General features: G+C 59.5%; 11 protein-coding genes and 1 pseudogene across 11 annotated transcripts, besides 1 other annotated feature; 7 read left to right on the top strand and 5 right to left on the bottom strand.

Annotated features, from left to right (window-relative positions):
* Positions 1 to 235: 235 nt before the first annotated feature.
* OSTLU_35487 lies at positions 236 to 892 on the top strand (annotated as a pseudogene; the record flags this gene model as incomplete).
* Positions 236 to 892: a sequence feature.
* A 419-nt stretch (positions 893 to 1311) lies between these two features.
* On the top strand, positions 1312 to 1974 carry OSTLU_35416 (predicted protein; the record flags this gene model as incomplete). The annotated part of the gene is made up of 1 exon (XM_001418779.1): positions 1312 to 1974. The coding sequence occupies one exon, from the start codon at positions 1312 to 1314 to the stop codon at positions 1972 to 1974; it is 663 nt and encodes a 220-aa protein (XP_001418816.1).
* Positions 1975 to 2054: 80 nt separating this feature from the next.
* OSTLU_46103 (predicted protein) lies at positions 2055 to 4042 on the bottom strand. Its single transcript, XM_001418556.1, has 2 exons — positions 3923 to 4042; positions 2055 to 3769 (listed from the first exon to the last, which is right to left on the bottom strand). Exon 2 carries the CDS (start codon positions 3755 to 3757, stop codon positions 2063 to 2065), a length of 1695 nt encoding a protein of 564 aa, XP_001418593.1. The 5' UTR covers positions 3758 to 3769; positions 3923 to 4042; the 3' UTR covers positions 2055 to 2062.
* A 526-nt stretch (positions 4043 to 4568) lies between these two features.
* OSTLU_32428 (predicted protein) lies at positions 4569 to 9368 on the top strand (the record flags this gene model as incomplete). Its single annotated transcript, XM_001418778.1, has 1 exon — positions 4569 to 9368. One exon carries the CDS (start codon positions 4569 to 4571, stop codon positions 9366 to 9368), a length of 4800 nt encoding a protein of 1599 aa, XP_001418815.1.
* Positions 9369 to 9565: 197 nt separating this feature from the next.
* On the top strand, positions 9566 to 11168 carry OSTLU_24745 (predicted protein; the record flags this gene model as incomplete). The annotated part of the gene is made up of 1 exon (XM_001418777.1): positions 9566 to 11168. Exon 1 carries the CDS (start codon positions 9594 to 9596, stop codon positions 11166 to 11168), a length of 1575 nt encoding a protein of 524 aa, XP_001418814.1. The 5' UTR covers positions 9566 to 9593.
* Positions 11169 to 11218: 50 nt separating this feature from the next.
* OSTLU_35233 (predicted protein) lies at positions 11219 to 11866 on the bottom strand (the record flags this gene model as incomplete). Its single annotated transcript, XM_001418555.1, has 1 exon — positions 11219 to 11866. One exon carries the CDS (start codon positions 11864 to 11866, stop codon positions 11219 to 11221), a length of 648 nt encoding a protein of 215 aa, XP_001418592.1.
* Positions 11867 to 11982: 116 nt separating this feature from the next.
* OSTLU_92966 (predicted protein) lies at positions 11983 to 12834 on the bottom strand (the record flags this gene model as incomplete). Its single annotated transcript, XM_001418554.1, has 1 exon — positions 11983 to 12834. One exon carries the CDS (start codon positions 12832 to 12834, stop codon positions 11983 to 11985), a length of 852 nt encoding a protein of 283 aa, XP_001418591.1.
* A 194-nt stretch (positions 12835 to 13028) lies between these two features.
* OSTLU_15975 (predicted protein) lies at positions 13029 to 13481 on the bottom strand (the record flags this gene model as incomplete). Its single annotated transcript, XM_001418553.1, has 1 exon — positions 13029 to 13481. One exon carries the CDS (start codon positions 13479 to 13481, stop codon positions 13029 to 13031), a length of 453 nt encoding a protein of 150 aa, XP_001418590.1.
* A 335-nt stretch (positions 13482 to 13816) lies between these two features.
* OSTLU_92965 (predicted protein) lies at positions 13817 to 15052 on the top strand (the record flags this gene model as incomplete). The annotated part of the gene is made up of 1 exon (XM_001418776.1): positions 13817 to 15052. One exon carries the CDS (start codon positions 13817 to 13819, stop codon positions 15050 to 15052), a length of 1236 nt encoding a protein of 411 aa, XP_001418813.1.
* Positions 15053 to 15110: 58 nt separating this feature from the next.
* Positions 15111 to 16947, top strand: OSTLU_32422 (predicted protein). The gene has a single exon (XM_001418775.1). The coding sequence runs from the start codon at positions 15360 to 15362 to the stop codon at positions 16923 to 16925; it is 1566 nt and encodes a 521-aa protein (XP_001418812.1). The 5' UTR covers positions 15111 to 15359; the 3' UTR covers positions 16926 to 16947.
* A 15-nt stretch (positions 16948 to 16962) lies between these two features.
* OSTLU_32421 (predicted protein) lies at positions 16963 to 17403 on the bottom strand (the record flags this gene model as incomplete). Its single annotated transcript, XM_001418552.1, has 1 exon — positions 16963 to 17403. One exon carries the CDS (start codon positions 17401 to 17403, stop codon positions 16963 to 16965), a length of 441 nt encoding a protein of 146 aa, XP_001418589.1.
* Positions 17404 to 18085: 682 nt separating this feature from the next.
* Positions 18086 to 19084, top strand: RPL18a (Ribosomal protein L18a, component of cytosolic 80S ribosome and 60S large subunit; the record flags this gene model as incomplete). Its single annotated transcript, XM_001418774.1, has 3 exons — positions 18086 to 18100; positions 18408 to 18587; positions 18740 to 19084. 3 exons carry the CDS (start codon positions 18086 to 18088, stop codon positions 19082 to 19084), a joined length of 540 nt encoding a protein of 179 aa, XP_001418811.1.
* Between the last annotated feature and the right edge of the window lie 66 nt (positions 19085 to 19150).

Raw genomic sequence — 19150 nt, 5'->3', positions numbered from 1 at the left:
TGTGACGCGCGGAGGTGCGCCGGCGCGGCGATTCATGTCGACGACGGCCGCGCGCGCGGGCGCGACGCGGACGATGACGACGACGCGCGCGACGACGAGGCGAGCGCGCGCGACGGCGACGACGACGCGCGCGACGAACGGTAGGGGTGTCGCGGTAACCGTCGACGATGCTTACGACGACGACGCGACGACGACGCGACGACGGGCGATGGCGCGCGTCGCGACGCTCGCGGCGATGGTGACGGTGACGCCGGCGCGCGCGGCGGAGTCGCCCGAGTCGTTGTACGATCTCACGGTGATGCAGTACGGGAAACCGACGCCGCTGGCGGCGTATCGGGGCAAAGTGAGCGTCGTCGTCAACGTGGCGAGCGAGTGACCTCTGGTGAACAGCAACTACCCAGCGCTGAGGCGGATGTATGAGACGTATCGCGATAGGGGGTTTGAAATCATCGCGTTTCCCGCGAATCAGTTCGGGTGCCAAGCGCCGGGAACGAGCGAGATGGAACGCGCGTACGCGTATAAGAAATTCGGCGTCGATACGTTTCCGGTGATGGATAAAATCGCGGTCAAGGCTAAACCGGTCAGGTGCAAAGGAATCGATCCGGCGTCGTACGAGGAATTCAAGGATGATCCGGATGCGGTTTTGACGGCGCCGTTGGTGGACGACGTCACGAGTTCGGCGAAGCAATCGCCGGTGTACGAGTTTTTAAAGAGACCGCCGTTCGACGGAGAAATTCCTTGGAATTACACCAAGTTTTTAGTCGGTCGCGATGGCCGAGTCCTTCGCAGGTACGGCCCGGGAGATCCTCTGGAGCAAGGATTCGAGGAAGATTTGAAGCGCGCCTTGGACGGCGTCGCTTTGACGGCGAAACCGCGGAATCCATACCTTTAAAATCAAATCGACGGCGCCGTGCCGCGCGAATCGGTGACGACGTGCGAGAAAAGACGTTTGAGCGATATCGCTCGGCGTCCTCGCTCGTCCGATTCTTCGCGCGCGCGACGCTCGTTCGAGAAGTTTTATAATCAGTATCGCTCAAAGAAGACTTTACGCTCACGGCTCACTCCGAGCGTCAGAACGCGACGACGACGCGATCGCGACGACGACACACCGCGTGCGACGACGGAGGACGCGCGCGCGATGAACGCTAACGACGCGATGCAGGTGCGTTCGAAAAGCGCCGCGCGCGACGGTGAAAGCGACACGCCGCGCGCGCGTCGATTTGATTTTTTGACTTTCGAGCTGTCGCGCGCGCGTTGACCGCGACCGAACGCGAACGGACGACGACTGACGCAACTCGAACGCGATAGGCCATGGTGGAGCAAAAGGTGTACGACATGGCGCGCGCGGTGGAGGATTCCGTGGACGATGAGCTGCATCGATTGGAAAAGATGGACGGCGACGCGTTGGAGGATATTCGAAGGAAACGCTTGGAGGCGATGAAATCGACGCACGAAGCGCGGAAGAGCGCGCTGGAGCGTGGACACGGGGTGGTGAATGATTTAGATGATGAGAAAGCGTTTTTCGAAAAGATGAAGGGAGAGGATAAGATGATTGTACATTTTTATAGAACTTCGTCGTGGCCGTGCGAGGTGATGGATAAACACGTCGCGGCGGTGGCGAGGAAGCACACGGAGACGTTAGTCTGTAGAATCAACGCCGAGAAGTCGCCGTTTTTGACGGAAAAGCTTAAAATTTGGATGTTGCCGACGCTCTGTCTGATTCGTAACACCAAGGTTGTGGATTATATTGTCGGTTTCGACGACGTCGGCGGGACGGATGATTTTCCCACAGAGCATTTGCGTCTGGTGCTCGCTTCGAAGGGGGTGATTAATTACGAAGGTGGCGATAACGACTGCGATGCGAACCCGCGGGCGGCTAAGAAGGCGATGAATGTGATAGATAAGGCGACGAATATTCGTCGAGGGGCGAAGATGGCGTTGAATAGCGACGACGAAGACAGCGACTTCGATTGATGACGGAGACGCGGCGTGTTAAGTAAAGAATATTCCAGTTGTGATTAGCGATTACAAAAGATGCGTTTATCGTCCATAATGACTCTTCCTAGAAGCTTTGACCCTTTGTCGCGTTCGCGGTGGTGACGCGTGACAACACTTCGTCGACAGACAATGTACCGACGTCGCCATCCTTGAACGTACGCACAGCCAACGTGTTGTTCTCCGCTTCTTCTCTACCGACGACCGCCATGACCGGGATCTTTGCCTTCTCAGCCGTGCGCACGAGCTTAGCGAGACGTTGTCCGGTGCAAATTTCAACGCGCACGCCCGCATCGCGGAGCTTTTTCGCGACGCCTTCGGTATAATCGCTGACTTCGTCCGTCACAGGAAGCAAGCGCACTTGAATCGGGGCGAGCCACAACGGGAACTCCCCGGCGTAGTTCTCGGTGAGAATACCGAAGAATCTCTCAAGGGAACCGAAAATGGCGCGGTGAATCATGATTGGTCGCTGCTTTGCGTTCTCGCGATCGACGTAGGATAGGTCGAATCGCTCCGGCAGGTTGAAGTCGAGCTGCACCGTGGAGCATTGCCACTTACGCCCGATTGCGTCCAAAATCTTAATGTCAATCTTCGGCCCGTAGAACGCTCCACCGCCGTCGTCGACGATGTAATCCCATCCCTTCATTTGCAATGCGTCCTTAAGCGCACCTTCCGCGGTGTCCCAAATCTTGTCGTCGCCGACAGACTTTTCCGGCCTGGTGGATAGGTTGACTTCAAACTCCTTAAAACCAAACGTGCTCAGAATTTCTTCAGTCAAATCGAGAACGCTCTTGATCTCGTCTGTGATTTGATCCGGGAGGCAGAATATATGCGCGTCATCCTGCGTGAAACCTCTCACTCGGAACAAGCCGTGCATGGTGCCGCTACGTTCATATCTATACACCGTGCCAAGCTCAGCCCAACGAATGGGTAAATCCTTGTACGAGTAGTATCCGTCTTGGTAAACGACGATGTGGAACGGGCAGTTCATCGGTTTGAGCTGATACATTTCATCTTCAACCTTGATGGGCTGGTACATGTTCTCGGAATAAAAATCGCTGTGACCAGAGGTTTTCCACAACTCTTGCCTGGCGACGTGCGGTGAGTACAAGAGCTCGTACCCGCGCGCCAGATGGAGATCCTTCCAGTACGTCTCGATCATGTGTCGCATGTGCGCGCCTTTCGGATGCCAAAACACCAAGCCGCCGCCAGCGTTATCTTGTTGAAGGGAGAACAAACCCAAATCCTTACCGATCGTTCGGTGATCGCGACGCTTCGCCTCCGCCTTGAAATCGTTGTACGCCTGAAGCTGTGCTTCATTCTCCCACGCCGTGCCGTAAATGCGCTGCAACATCGGCTTCGTTTCGTCACCACGCCAGTACGCCCCAGCCAAACTTTCGAGCGCGAACGCTTTCTGATCAAGCTTGCCCGTGGACTCCACGTGAGGTCCCGCGCACAAATCCCACCACTCGTCGCCGATGTGATAAATCGTAATCGGCTCCGTCTTGATGGCTTCTAAGATTTCGAGCTTGTACGGCTCGTTAATCTCCCGGATTCGGCGTTCGGCTTCTTCTCGCGACACTTCCTCCCTGCGAAGCGGGTAATCCTTGCGAATAATCTTATACATTTCCTTTTGAATCTTCTTCATGTCTTGATCGGTGAAACCCTCTGGGTAGTAAAAGTCGTAATAAAATCCCCGGTCGATCCAAGGCCCGATCGTGCACTGCGCGCTCGGAAACACCTTTTGCACCGCCATCGCCATCACGTGCGCGCTCTGCGAAGCGTAAAATCAGCGAACCCATCGTCAGTCTCCTTTCGTCCCTGCGTGGTTCAGGTCGCGCACAAACCCCCTCCGCTCGCCCCTCGCGCGTCGTCGTCCGATCCACCACCGACGCAAGTCTCCCCACGCCTCGCATTTCCAACGCACCGTGTGTCGTATTTTCAACAAATTCTCGCTCTCATCGCTCGTCAGCAGTTTCACCGGCTCCGCGTCGCTCGCCGTCGCGTTCGCCTTATCGCTCGCCGCCGCGCTCGCGCCCGCCCCCGTCCATCGCGTCCTCGCGTCTCGTCGCGCGCCCACGACGCGCGTTCCGACGACATCGTGCCGCCGTGCGTTGCACGTCGTCATTCGCGCGCGATGCGCGCCCGCGATGCGCCGTCCGAGCGCGCATCGCGTCGCCAACGCCGGGGACGTCGTCGTCAATCGAAACATCGTCCGAACGCGCGCGCGCGAGCGACGCGGACGACGGGCGCGGCGCGAGGTCCGACGACGCGCGCGACCGAGCGACGCCGAGTCGTCGCGCTCGTTCGGCGCGCGATGCGTTCGCGAGCGCGTCTGTGCCGACTCGAACGCGTCGACGAATGCCGGCGACGCGCCGGCGGCTCGGCAGAGCGGCGCGCGCGCGATGCCGCGCGGCGACGCGATGCCGCGCGCGACGACGAGCGGCGGCGCGGGCGGCGAGGCGACGCCTCGCGCGCGGGGGCGTCGAACGCGCGAGCACGCGGTGCCGCCGAGCGTGGAGAAGTTGGCGGCGTCGACGTTCGCGGCGGAATCGAAACGAAACGCGCGCGAGATGGAGGAGGCGTGGAAAAGCGTCGTCGCGGCGCGCACGCGAGGCGCTATTGACGATGCGACGCGGTCGTATCACGCGCTGGCGCGCGCGATCGAACGCGAGGAACGAGGCTTTGAGGATTTCAGCGGGTCGTGCTCGAGCGCGCTCCGACGCGAGTACGCCGGGCTGAAGGCGATCGATGACATGCCGTTCAAGCCTGAGTGGCGGCGGTCGATCGTTGACATCGCCGTGGGGGAGCAGATGTACGTCAGCGCACTGTGCGAGCAAGCGGGAGCGATGCGGGTGATGCGCGCGTGCGGGTTGGGGTGCCGAATGCGAAACGCGCAAAAATGTTCAATCCTTCCGTTCGATGATGCGACGAAAGATTTGTATTGCAACGTGCTGAGCGAGATCGCGTTTGAGGGTCGGTCGTACGTGCAAGCGATGGAGGCGAGGCGAGATAACGAACACTTGCTCGGGCCGACGGCGGAATTGGACATGCGGCGGCTGAAGACGTACGCGATGGGCGCGCTTTGCTCGTTACTCGTCACGGATACCGCGGCGAGCGATAACATACGAAACGGGGTGATGGAGAGTTTGTTGATACCGCTCGTGCGGTTGATCTGTCGCGGTGGCGAAGACATGCCCGCGTGGGAAATTTCTTGCGAGGACACGTTGCGTTTAGCCGAGGACGCCGGCGAAGGTTGCTCGAGCGGACTCGATGCGGGCGATCACGACGATCTTCATCGCTCGTTAATGCAAGCGCGCTTGACGTGTGTGGGAGCAATAGGCGATTATGTTGAGTGTTTTGCAGAGGCACTCAAGCACGGTGTCCTCGAACTCTCTCTGCGTCTCGTCGCGGGACCCCGCGAAAACGGGTGGCTTGAGAAGTACGGCTTCAAGCGGCACCACGGAGAAACTTCGGCTTGGCCTGGAGATCCTCAACTATCCGAAGCGCTCTCTATCGTCAGTGCGTTTCTGGCGCATCGGAAGTTTGCGATTTCTTTCATTGACGCCGGTGGCGCAAAGTTGTTGCTAAACATTCCCAGAGGGCCTATGACGTACTACAATTTGACGCGCTGCCTATTCGGTATCGCGAGCATCACCACGGCGCTCGAACGTCTCGTGTCGCCGCAGGTGGACTTGGCACGACGATATGTGAAAGTATCGCTCGAGCTTTTGGATTGCAGCAACGAGTACGCGCGTCGTCAAGCCGCATTGTTCCTGACGTTTGCCATGCAAATCCCCGTCGTCGTCGTGGCGTTTGACGCGGAGGCTGGCCTCAAGCTCGTCCTTGACGTCCTTCGGACGTTGGCAGTGATGGTTGTAGACGTAGATAAGGTGCGCCCATCGATGTCTCCGAACGAGATTTCGCAGGCGAAAGAGACTGGAGATCACGTGAGCTTGTTGCTTAGACAGTACATGCGCGCGCATTTTGCGCAACACGTCAAAGCGATCGAAGAAAAGGTGATGGGCAAATCGAAGAAGAGTACGAGCACCAATAATCGTGCGATGCTACAAGCGATGGATATCGGATACGATGCGACGGAGCGACTATTTAGCTTAGTGAGTCGCCAAAAGCGCATCGCCGCCGTCATGCAAACCAAGTCGTGGCTCGTCATAGAAGCCTTCGTGGCGCAAAAAGGGCCGAAGGTGATGCTCGACTTGCTCACTTTGGCTCCGGGTGAAAAAACTCTTCGCGAGTGCGTTTTGGGATCTTTAAGCGTTTTAAAGATTGTGACGTCACATCCCACTGGAAGAGTGCACACGGCAAAGGCGCAATTTGATGAATATTACTCTTCTGGGTACGTTCTCATAGATGTCGTCGAGAATGCGGCAGAGGCGGTCGACACTGAAGCCGTGGTCGAGGCTTTGAAAGTCGTTTGCAATCTCGTTTCTCCCCCTTACGCCTTGCATAGTACCGATGCTAAATCACAGAGTGGGAAGTTACAGCGCTCTCACAGCATCGATGGCAAGTCGTTCTCAGTTTTTGACTACGCGCGAATGGAGGAAACGTTTGAGGCGGGGCGGAAACATATCCGAGAGGCTTTTGGCGTTAAGTCTTTGCTCAACCTGCTGTTTAAAACGTCGAAGACGTTACCTCAGCCGTCTATGAACATATCTAGAGCACTTTGTTGTCGTGCCTTGCTCGGGTTATCTCGCGATGCGTCAATCGCAAACACTCTACAGACGCTGCAAATAGCGCGGCATCTTTCAGAGCTTTTGCGCGAGACGGGGACGACGCAACACTCCGCGTTTGACGAACTAGCGATCGTGGACTCGAAGCGCGAAAACGGTACAGCTGCTACGGTTCAGGCTGCCGCCACAGAGTTTCATCGATGCGCCGTGGAGCTCATCGCGGCAACCGCAGGGTTTGCAAACGTCAAAGCGACGACGCCCGCGGTGGCGTCCGACGCTGCGGCGCCGCCTCTGGCGAAACTCGAACGACACTTGATTGCAGCTGCAACTAAAGTTCGATATCCGCACAACGAGCTTTTACAAATAATGCATGAGCATCTCGTCGCGGCTGGCTTGACGAGTACCGCGGCTTCGCTCGTGGACGAGGCGGGGATGGAGCGCCCGGGTCGCAGCGCGAGTGTAGGTCGTTTGTGTCCTTCGCCTGCGCCGCGCCTCAAGCTAAATTTCAAGAGCAAGACAGCTCGCACAAAGATGTATCGGCGTGCACCACGATCGAGAATGACTGGTGCGGCACGCGGTATGCTCGGGATTGCGGGCGAACCGTTCACTCTTGGGCTCGAGCAAGGCTCCACTCAAGCGCCGCCGCGCAAAGGGCCACGGCGTGGAGAATCAAGTCGAGCCAGCAAACTTTCACCCGCAGTGGTCACAACTTCGGTCAATTCGGTCAAAACGAGCAAACCAGGAGCAAATGGTATTGTTGTTACTCCTTGCAGCACACGACGAGGCAAAAAGCGAAAAACTAACGGAGAAGAAATACGGAAATCTCTTATCACACCACCCATTGCAGTTGGTGCAACAGAACGCGCCTGCTGTGCGAATGAACACCAAACACCATCGCCAAGCGTGAAGGAGCGCGTTCACAAAGAGTTTCCTACACCCGGTGTGTTGGTCTCCGATGCACCACGCGGTGAAACGGGTTGTGGCGTGCGTTCGCGATTAGATTCTATTCTGACGCAATACCTCCGAGCTCAGCATCGGCAGTGCGCCGCGCCGATTACGGCGTGCGCTCCCTTCTCTTTGCTTGCGCCGCATCAGTGTCCTCAGCCAAAACGTATTCTTGAAGCACCGCGAAACTTGACGGCTCGTCTTCGCCAGCGTGAGTGGGCTAACGTGACTGGCTGGGATGCCGGCATGCGTCGAGCTGATCGACACTTTGTGTACAGCAGATTCAGACCGCTGCGCGCGATTCGGGGCAATGATTGCTTATTCACCGCCGCGTCTTTCTTGTATGGCGTGCCGGAACAAATCATCATCGGTGACAATGACGGCGAGCTTCATCTGTACGACCACATATCTGGAGAGCTCTTGGAAATAGCCGCCACGCCAGGGAGGGTCAGTGGCGCCATTCGCAAGATTGCGGCGGCTGGTCCGCTGTGCCCGACACCGTTATTCGCCGTTACGTCGGTGGAAAGCTGCTCAATTTGGAGCCTCCCGAATCCAGACGATGCGCCCTACATGCTTTGGTGCTCTGGTCACTCTGGGTGCGCCATAAACTCCACGGGCTCTCAATTTGTCAGCGGTAGCCTCGAATCAGTCGTCGAGCTCGCGGACATGGAAACACATCGCGTTACACGCAGGCTCACCTCGAACACTGGCGGCCCTCCGTTATTGACGAAAAACAACGACGAAGTTTCATTTTCTCCAAGCGACGACTTGATTTTGTGGGATGAAGTACTCTGGGATGTACGATTGGCGAATGATAAGCCAATTCGACGATTCGACCGTTATTCAGAGGCTGCGGGCGCGTGTTTCCATCCGGGAGGAAACGAAATCATTATCGGGCGGGAAGTGTGGGACATTCGGTCATCACGCTTGCTCCGCGTGGTGCCTTCACTCGACCGTGCAGCGCTAAAGTTCAACCTCACCGGCACCGTGGGTATGGCGCACATTTTACACCCTAGAAACGAGCCACCGCTTTCATCCTTGCGCAAGTGTCATCATCCGTACAAGCATTCTTTTTGTACCATCGACATGCTCGATTATTCAGATATTTGCACTGTCGACGTTCCTTCGGGCATGATTGACGCCGCGTGGGATGTGAATTCCGACACTCTTTGCGCTACGGTGGAGTATGATATCTTGAACACACACGAGTCAACCGTGCGTCTGCACGAAGTTGGGAGACTACGACCAGCCGATGACGAATCAGACGTCGAAGACGAGCACGAAGAGATCGAGCCCATGGTTTTGAACATGGACCACGATGGATGGGAAGAAGATTATTCGGACGAAGACTCGGAAGAACGCATTGAGGATGCAGACGGTCGGGTAAACATCAACGAAGCGCGCATTCGGCATCAAATTAACAGTCTACGCGAGATGGTGCGCGAGGCTGAGGTCGATTGGGTGCGTTACGACGACGACGGCGAAGGCGTGCACTCGGGAGACGACGATTCCAGCGAATACGACTCTGACTTCATCGATAGCGACAGTGACGACGCGGAAGATGATCTTCATTTCGGCCGAGCACTACTCCGCCGCGCTCTACACGGTCGTAGACCCGCGGTTACGCGGTACGACGACGACGACGACGAAGACGAATATGAGACAGACGACGACGACGAATATGAGACAGACGACGGCGACGACGAAGAGAGCGAATACGAAACGGACGACGGCTGAAAAATTGTAATTTGTACCAAAATTCTTTGCGTTCTCGTCGCTTCAGCGCGCACCGGTGGCCGCGCGCGATCGTCACCCGACGCGTCGCGGCCCCTCGAGCCGGCGAGGCCCCGTCGCGCGCGAAGACGAAAAAATCTGGACGAGGGCGGGAAGGGCGCCGCGCGACGTCGAGGCGCGGCGCGATCGGCAGTGCGGCGCGCGCGAAGCACGAAGGAGACGACCGCGATGTCGACGCGCGCGACGCGCGGCGCGGCGTCGACGCGCGCGATCGAGCGCGGCGCGACGCGCGACGGGCGTCGTCTTCGGCGGAATCGTCGCCAACGGTCGCGCGGGACGACGACGACGACGACGACGGCGCGGGCGTCGCGAACGAACGACGCGCGAGCGAGGGATCGGGATCGGGATGATTACGACGTGCACACGGTGATGTACGGGGACACGCTGAACGAGATCGCGCGAGCGCACGGGACGAGCGCGGAGGCGGTGTGCGAGGCGAATGGGATTCGGTTCGACGACGAAGGAAACGACGAAGACGCGCCGGCGCTGTACGTCGGACAGCGGCTGTTGATTCCGACGACGAATGATGATGGACGATGGAGACGAGGTGAAGTGGGAGAGTACGGGAGTCGACGGACGACGGCGATGAGCGAACGAGAACGCGACGCGGAGTTCGCGCGAGCGAGACGGTCGAGGAGCGAACAGAGACGGATGAGCGCGCCGACGACGCGAACGCACGCCGTGGTGAGCGCGAGCGCGGTGGAAGAGTTGACGCGAGATGATGTGGTGGGGATGCTGACGCACAGGGACGAGACGGTGATGCTGCTGGTGGAGACGGAGAATTGCCGATGGTGCGACGACGTGCAGCCGGCGTGGACGGCGGTAGCGGTGTGCTACGCCAACGACCCCACCGTGCGCGTGTGCCGGCTGAGATGCGATAGCGCTGAGATGAAGCAGTTTGCGGCGAAATACTTTCGCGCCAAGACTTTTCCAACCATCGTCGCTTTGCCCGCGGGCAAAGGGCCGGTGTACCGCCACGCGAGCGCCGACAGAAGCGTCGGCGCTTTGCTCGAGTTCGCTGAAGAAGCCACGGGTCGAACAGCGCCTACATTGGCGATTGACTTGCGCAAATCTCCGCAGAGCGCGTCGTCGGCGATGACAACGCGACGAGGGGTGTCGGCAGCGAGCGACGCGTCGTCCTTCTCGCGCCAAACGGCTCAAAATCCATTCAACGCGCTGACTGGCGCACTCGGAAGCACGCTAGGTTTCGACGGCAACAGTGGCCGATCGAGCGTCGGTGTGAGCGCGACACCCTCATCGCAAGTGCTTCCACTCGCAGCCGGGATCACGACGCTCGCGATATTCGCCGCGGTGGCGAACGTGGCGGTTGCGGCGCGAAACGCCGGCGCGAAACGCCAACCGCGCAGGTTGGGTCGGCATTTCCACGAAGAAGAGTTCGCGGACGATCACGAGCCGTTAGATGACTACGACGAAGCCGTCATGGAGGTTTCGTCGCAAAACGACGCTCGGCAGCTCGCAGAATGGCGAGACATTGTCGTCGAGGAATTATTTTCGCTTCCGAGCCGCGCACTATTGTTGATTAGGATTTGGTTTCTCATCGGTCGACGATCGGTCGAGCTCGGCAAGTCGCGAAGTAAAAATGAACGTCGCGGTGGTCGCTCAAGAGATGAGTACGAAGTGGACGAGTATTACGAAGACGAAAGGCGACCGTTTCGGGACGACGGCGATGCTAGACGGGCGAGGCCGTCTCGCAACTCGCGCGATGATCCGACGTACTACTAACGAGACACCGTTCTATCTATATATGGCTAATAATCATGCTACAAGATCTTCTAACAGTTGACCTCTGTCGCCGCCTCGATTGCGTTTCCTAAAAACTTCTCAAGCGCAATGCGCCTGTGCGAAATCTCCGCTTGCTCCACGAACTGCAGTTCTCCAAACGTCTTGGCGAATCCCGCGGGCTGGAAAACGCTGTTCCACGACGCCTTGCCGTGCTTGACTTCACCTCGCGGAGGCACCATCGTTCCCCTGATAGAGCCGATAAACACATTCGTCTCGCGAGAGCCCCCCGCTCGCACGGCCATCGCTCCAACCGTGCACGTAACCGTCGCGTTACGATCTTCGTACCGGGACATCACGTCCCATAGTCCATCGGGTCCGATCGCTTCAAGCATGGGTTTGCAATAGGGCCCCGGGAATCCGTTCAAGGCGTCGAGATCGAGTGACACGTCTTCGACGAGGAGGTAATCAAAATCGCCCGCATCTGCCTCTTGAAAAAGAATCGTCGCCGCCTCTTTGAGCTTGTGCTTGCTGATGTCCACTTTTGAGCCTTGTATTTCAACAGTGTCCACGTCGAACTGCTGCAGAATCACGTTCGCTCGCGCGAGGTTTTCCGGTCTGTTGAATACGTGCTTGGCTTCGGCAAACTTGCCGTGGTTACCCGTGGCGTAAGCGATGCGTAGCGTCGGGATTGACGCCATCGCCAGGCGTTGCACGAGCGCTTGTCGATTATCTCGCCGTCAACACGAGTCCGCTGGTTCGTCGTCGTCGTTCTCGCGCGCGAGGTTATGAAGAGATCGCCGATGCAGTCAAGCACTCAAGCGTCCCCGTCGTCGGCGTAGAGCGCCGCAAGCTGCAGCGCGAAGTCACTCGGTCCATCGGGCGTGGGCGCGGTCGTCACATCATTCATCATTTCGTCCGTGTGCACTGTCTCTTCATCGCGCGCGTTGTGGTCGATTTCAGCCGAGGGTGGCGCGTCGCCGCCGTACCCGGAAAAATCTCCGGCGACGTCTTCAAAGTCTTCCCAGTCGACTCCGCTCACCGCTTCGATCACCGCGCTTTCTCTTAACCGCTCTCGCAACGCTTCGCGCTCGATTCTCGTTCGCTTCGCTGCGCTCGCAGCGTACGCATCGACGTCTGCCTCAAACACCGCCACTAAGTTTTCGCTCGTCACCGCGAGCGCGTGCGCCGTGGCATCCACACTCAACACCGGCACGTCTCGCAGCACCACCGCGCAGCCCGAGGCAAGCGCACGCTCACTCATCATCAATTCCCGATGCACGATGACTCTAATCTCACCAGTGGGATCGCACAGCGTTCCCGCGCCGTCGCCGTTCGACGTAGCGCCGAGCTCGCGAAGCGCGCCCGCCACGCGCGGCGCCCTTCCCGATCGCCATCCACCGCGACGCAACCAAGCGACGTTGTATTTACACTCCGCACGATTCGGGTCGAAGTTTTCGACGTCGATGGCGTCCAGCGCGCGGCGCCAAGGCGCGGACGCGAAGAGCGCGGCGTCGAGGACATCTTCAGCTGTCGCCGCGGGATTTGAACTCGTCGCGTCGTTGGGCGTCGCCTCACGCGCACCTTCGTCGCCTTCACCGTTCGCGCGCGCGTGTGCGATGTTTTCACGCGACGCGAAGGCGTTTGCGGGACCGGGTATCGGTCTCATAGCGCGAGGCGAGGCAAAGTCTGGCGATACTCGCACCGTCGCGGCGGTCGTCATCGAGCTCGCGCGACGCGCGACGCGGACGGCGGCGAACCGTCCTCCACGAAACGACGCCGAGCGCAGGCGAAGGTTATTTCTGAAATGTACGTTTCTGACATCAATGCTTTAATTACACGCGCGATCGGCCGAATGTGGTCTCAGTCCGACTTGGCCTCCTCGCCGTACTTCGGCGGCGCTCGACCCCAGTTTTCCTCGTACGCGCTCGCGACGTTGGGATCGAGATCCAACCCGCTCTTCAACGCCTCCTTCCCCGTACTCACGAATTTCCCTTTCGGTGGCACTTTACGCCCGAACGTGGTGTACTTGGCGGTCCACGCCGCGTAGCCGCCCGCCACCGGGACTGCGTTCGTGTAGCCCGCGGCTTCGAGCCCGCTTACCAACTCCGCCACTCTCGCCCCATCGGCGTCGACGATCAACAATTTCATACCAGGTCGCGTCTTTTCTCGCGCGGCTTTCACCCAATCCTCCACGCTCGCGTCCTGCGCGAGCGGCACGTTGATTGTTTTCGCCGGCGGCTTTGTGATGTGCGAGCGGTCGTACTCCTTCCACGAACGGCAATCGACGAACAGATAGTCCTCGCGCTCGAGCATGTACTTACCAGCGTCGATGTCGACCTCGGACGCGCGCGCGACGTGTCGCGCGCGACGACCGACGACGCGCGCCCGCCGATGGTGGTTATCCACAACACTCGTCAAAGACACGTCCGAATCGACGCCGACGCGAGGCGAGGTGAACAAGGACGACGCGGGCGAGAGCGACGCGCGCGGCATCGCGTTAAACATCGCTCGCGACGCGCGTCTCGGGTTTCGCTCGCGACGCTCGCGCGTGCAGCGCGCTGCGAGGTGCGGCGCAGGGGGGTTGCCGGCGACGGCGACTCGCGTACAGGGTACGGTTGCCCGCAGAGACGCGCGCGGGCGACGACGCGATGAAGGTGCCGACGCACGACGCCGCGCCGGGGGCGAAGTCGTACGGCGGCATGGGCGAGCGCGTGCTGCGCGCGATGGGATGGTCCAAGTGCGCGCGACCGACGACCGAGGCGACCGACGCGACCGACGACCGGCGGCGGGACGCCCGACCCCGAAGAGAAGAGCGGAGACTGACGGCGCGCGAACGACCCCGCGCGCGCGACAGGGGCGATGGACTGGGGAAAAGACGACACGGACGCGCGGAGGCGATCGAGGTGGTGAAGCGCGAGGATAACGCGGGCGTGGGGAAGAGGAAGACGAGGTACGCGTGGGACGAAAAGTGGTGGGAGGGGACGTACGCGAACGCGGCGAGCAAGATTGCGCGCGTCGTCGGAGGCGAGGAGGATGGGAAGACGACGTCGTCGACGTCGACGTCGGGACGCGATGGAGACTCGAGCGAGAGCGAGGATTCGAGCGAGGATGAAGTCGCGGCGAGACTGGGGACGGCGACGGGACGCGACGGCGTGGCGTTTAGCGGATCGAAGAGCGATTTGCAGCTCATGCGAGAGCTGGCGGAGGATAATCATCGCGGATCCACGTTCGGTGGGCGCGTGGGTAAGCTCGAACGCATCGCAAAGTTTGAGGCGGAACAGTTGGCCAAGTATGGGATTCAACGCGGGAGCGCGTCGGCGCCCGCCGCCGCGGAGACGAAGAAAAAGCCAAAGGAAAAGTCTAAGAAGGACAAGAAAAAGCGCAAATCCGACGGCGAAGGTGCGGTCGAAACGACGGTGAGACCTTCGGGCGTGTCGTACGAGGGTGAAAAGTCTTTGAGCACCAAACTCAGCGATTGGTGGACGCGCGCGGGTTTCGCCTGGGGCGGCTTGGTCGGCTCGAAACGCGAGCGCGACTTGAACGACGACGGCGCCGCGGACGACGAAGACGGCGCCGATCGCGCTAAGCGCGGCAAGGGATTCACCGAGAACGATCAAGAGGCTTTATTTAAATCCGCGCACGAAACAAACGTCGCCAAGGGCACGAAGCGAGGTCTCGGCGGCAGAGGCGTGTTGAAGAGCGAGTGGACGGGCGTCAGACGAACCGACTTCGGCGACGACGACGACGACGACGTTGCGAAGAACGACGCGCGTCGGAAAAACGAAAAGGCGAAGAAGGAGAAGAAGGAGAAGAAGGACAAGAAGGAGAAGAAGCAAAAGAAGGAAAAGAAGGAAAAGAGTAGAACTGTAGAAGTAGCGCGATAGCTGTGATAGCCCGAGCAAATCAAAACAACTCAGCGCCTCGCGCACCGACTTCACTCGTCCGCGCGTCGCGCGTCGATGAAACGCTCGAGGGAGACGCGCGCGAACGACTTTCCCATATCGCGCAAGAAGATCGGAGGCCACGCCGCGACGACGTCGAAAATCGAACCCAAGGACGCCATCGCGAGAGTTCAAATCTTGATTACGAAGTCGTTGCACGACGCGAAAGGATTGAGCGAGGCGATACGAGTGAGTGTGCGAGAGGTGACGACGAACACTGTGAACTCGCGGTGAGCGCGCGTCTCGGGCGATGACGCATAAACGAGGGAGCATCGCCGCGTATTTTGCACCGGCTGTTAAGACGCCGAGCGCGGCGGACGGCGCGAAGAAGGCGCGAACTTCCACGGATTCATCGTCGCGATTCGAACGGTGTCCTTTATGCGCAAAGAACGTTGCCAAGATGCTTTTGGAATCTCACGTCGGGACGTGCATTATACGTGAACGTCGAGAGGATGGCGACAGCGATGCTGAGGTTGCCGAGAAACAGCCGGCGACAAAACCAAAACCGGCGACGAACGCCTTCGCGAGCATGATGGCGGCGCAGCGCGAGCGCGAGCGCGAGCGCATATTTTTGTTGACCTACGACGCGGCGCGTTCACGTTGGGACGTGTCGTTGTCGTTGGGGAAATCTATTAAGGCGGAATCTTCGGCGAAGTGGGCGAGTCAAGTCGTGGTTAAAGAGAAATTGGCGAGCGGTACGACGTGTTCGACGACGCTAAAGTTGATGACGGACGTCGCGAGCGACGATGGTCCAGATCAAGAGAACGCGTTGCGCGAAGCGTTACGGGACGCGAAAGAGTACGCTGAAGTTCGCGCGAGTCGAGCGAGTGCAGATGGCGAACAGCTCAAGTTGAGCGTGATCAAATCCGCATTGCAGAAGAATATCAGGCGAGGTCGCGCTGCTGCTGCTTCGCGCGTAGCCATGCACATGTGTTTAGACCCGCAAGCGCTCATCGAATGCGTCCGTAGACTCGTGATCATTTCATTAGAAGATGCTATCCTGCATCCAGATGTCGTACTGTTGACGTGGCTCATGTGCGCGACGAGCAAAGGATTCGAGCCGACGGACGCGTTGCGCGCCGCGGTGGCTCGTATAGCTGGCGAAATGGCGGCTATCCGCATCAAAGATAGCGTTTCGTACGGCGTCGCTGGCGATTCAGCCAGTGGCATGCTCGCGCTCAATGACGTCGAGGCCGCGTTGCCGGCGGCCGAGGCCACCGTCGTTCAGGCTTTGATGATTCGTGCGCACTTTGGCGGAATGCCCGGAGACGTCGCCATGTTACACGGTTTTTCGCACGTATGGTTCAATCGGTTCAAGCAGACGGCAAAAAGTAATGATGTACCGCTCGAGTACGACGAGCTGCGCAATCCGGAAATCATTGACGATAAGTCGCCGTGGCTTTCGTATCTCGAACTCGCATTCGACGCCGCGCGAGAAGCAACGGATGCAGCCAAGACGTGGGGTGGTTTCATGCGCCGCGACGACATACCGATCGCCGCCGTAGACTTCCACGTGTCGAGTTGCGTAGAACACGTCTTGCAAGCACCCGCGGTCAGGCTTAGAATCGTTGAAGCTGGCGAGCGATTCGGATTTGGTGACTCCATCGACGTCGCAGATCGAACAAAGTCGGCGATTTGGCGTCACTCCGCTGGCGTGAACAAAAAATCGAACATCGCCCTGCGAAACACAGTAGTGAAGACGATGATTCACCCTCCGACGAAGAAAGAGCAGCTGTCTCTCGCGATTTGGGAGATCATACGCGAGGATTACGAGCGATGGGTTCGGCGATACTTGGCATTTCGGATGCCTCGCTAAACTGTATTATACAACAACTTGTTTAGCCACTAACTGACTACGTGTAGATGAGAAGGTTATCAAAGAAATCATCCGTCTTCTCCAGCGTTTGCGTGAGCACGAACTTGATGATCGAACGCTCACCTCTCGTCACGCCCGTCACTCTGTGCGGAGCGCCATCCGCGCGAACGATGATGACCGAGTTTGGCTCGGTCCAGCCGCCGTAACGCATTCCAGTTCTCTCATCTTCCCACTCCGTCGTACTATCACTCGTGTTTGTCACCGTGAATACTATTTCATACTGCGGTTTCGTGTACAACGCGACGTCTTTATGCCAGTCCATCGACCCGCCGACGGGGTACACTCTGAATTCCACGGGTACGTCGCCGGCGACCAACGCACCCGCGTCGTCATTTTCACCGAGCAATAACGATCGCAGGCGATCAGAAACCGAGCTCGCCACGCAGGCTTCGTGCACGAAATTATCCGACGGTACCATGACACCCAGCCTCTGCCGCGCGCACGCTCTATTTTCCGGCGTCACGCTCGCGCGCAATTTTTCGCACTCCGCCGCCACGCGCTCGAACGTCTCGGGTTCAAAGAAATTTCGCACGTACAGTAATCCCCCCGACCGCTCGAACGCGGTGTCCCCGACCGCTCCATCGCGCGTTCCATCGTCCACTCTCGGTCGCCGCGCGTTCGCCGACGCGCTCGCGCTCGCGTTCGCCGCCGCCGCTCGCCCCACCGCCGCCGCCGCGCGTCTTCGAAGCTCTCGTCCCTCGTCTCCGCTCGACGCCGTCCCGCGCGCGAGGACTCGCCGTCGCGCGCGCGTTCCGAGCGTCGTCGCGCGCGCCGAACCGCGCTCGACCGTCGCAATCGCGCCTCCTCCACCGTCCCCGCGCGCCGCGCGATCCCCTCCGCGCGCGCGCGTCGTTCTCGTCCTCGTCCTCGTCGCCGTCGACGTCGACGACGACCGCATCGCCGCGCGCGCCGAGACGTGCGACATCGCGCGCGCGTCGCCGGCGCGCGTCGCCGCGTGCGGCGCGCGCGTCGGCGTCGGCCGTTTCGGGGGGTGTCTGGTGGCGTGTGTGATACCCGGAGGGTCCGTGTGTCGCTCGCCCCGCGGTGAAGAGCGCCATCGCGCCGCGCCATCGACCTCTTTACTCGACGCGTCGCGAACGATGGCGAAAATTAGGGTGCGTGGCGCGCGCGGTGGACAGCGCGAGATGCGAAAACGATGACGCGCGCGCGCGACGCGCGGCGCGCGCGGCGCGGCGCGCGCGACGCGAGACGCGAAAGCGTCGGACGGAGCGATCGCGGCGAAACCCTACGGGCGACGACGGGACGATGGGACGACGCGCGCGCGGTGGGACGCGCGCGCGGACGTCGCGCGCGCGGCGGCGCGTTCGGGGGAAGATAATTTCATGCTCGCGATGCGCGCGATCGAAGCGCTCGACGAACGATCGACTGACGAGAAAACGCGCGAATGATTGCTCGACGCAGTACCACCAATACCAAGTCGTCGGCCGACACGTGCCGACCGATGCGCACCCCGAGCCGGAGGTGTTCCGCATGAAGTTGTGGGCGCTCGATGACGTCAAGGCGCGATCGAAGTTCTGGTACTTCATGTCTCGCCTCAAGAAGGTGAAGAAGGCGAACGGCCAAATCATCGCGTGCAACGAGGTGCGTCTTTGTGGATGGGTGAAAGCCCTAGAGCGGGACGCGGACGCGAACGCGACTTTGAGCGACGCGAATCGTGTTAAACGCGCGTCGCGACGATGAAAAACGCGGAATGAGAGACTGACGAGTGTTGATTCGTTCACAATGACGAATAGATCTTTGAGGCGGACACGACGACCGTGAAGAACTTCGGCATCTGGATCCGTTACCAGTCCCGCACGGGTTACCACAACTCGTATAAGGAGTACCGCGAGACGACGATGAACGCGGCGGTGGATGCGCTCTACGAGGAAATGGCTTCCCGCCACCGTGTGCGTGCTTCGTGCTTGCAAATCATTAAGATTGCGGAGGTTGCCGACAAGGATGTTCGCCGCGAGAACACGCGCCAGTTCATTCAAGACGACTTGTCCTTCCCGGTCGTGACCAAGGTGACTCGTCACCCGAGCAAGGCCTCCAAGACGATCATCAAGTACAAGCGCCCCAACCACGTCACTCTTTGAGCGTGCGAGAGGACTTGTTAGACACATTAGTATGGGGGAGGGAGACAGAGCGGACCGAGTTGTAAT

The sequence above is a fragment of the Ostreococcus lucimarinus genome, chromosome 7 (assembly GCF_000092065.1).
Source record: "Ostreococcus lucimarinus CCE9901 chromosome 7, complete sequence".
Lineage (NCBI taxonomy): Eukaryota > Viridiplantae > Chlorophyta > Mamiellophyceae > Mamiellales > Bathycoccaceae > Ostreococcus > Ostreococcus sp. 'lucimarinus'.
This window is presented reverse-complemented; position numbering and strand designations above follow the sequence as displayed.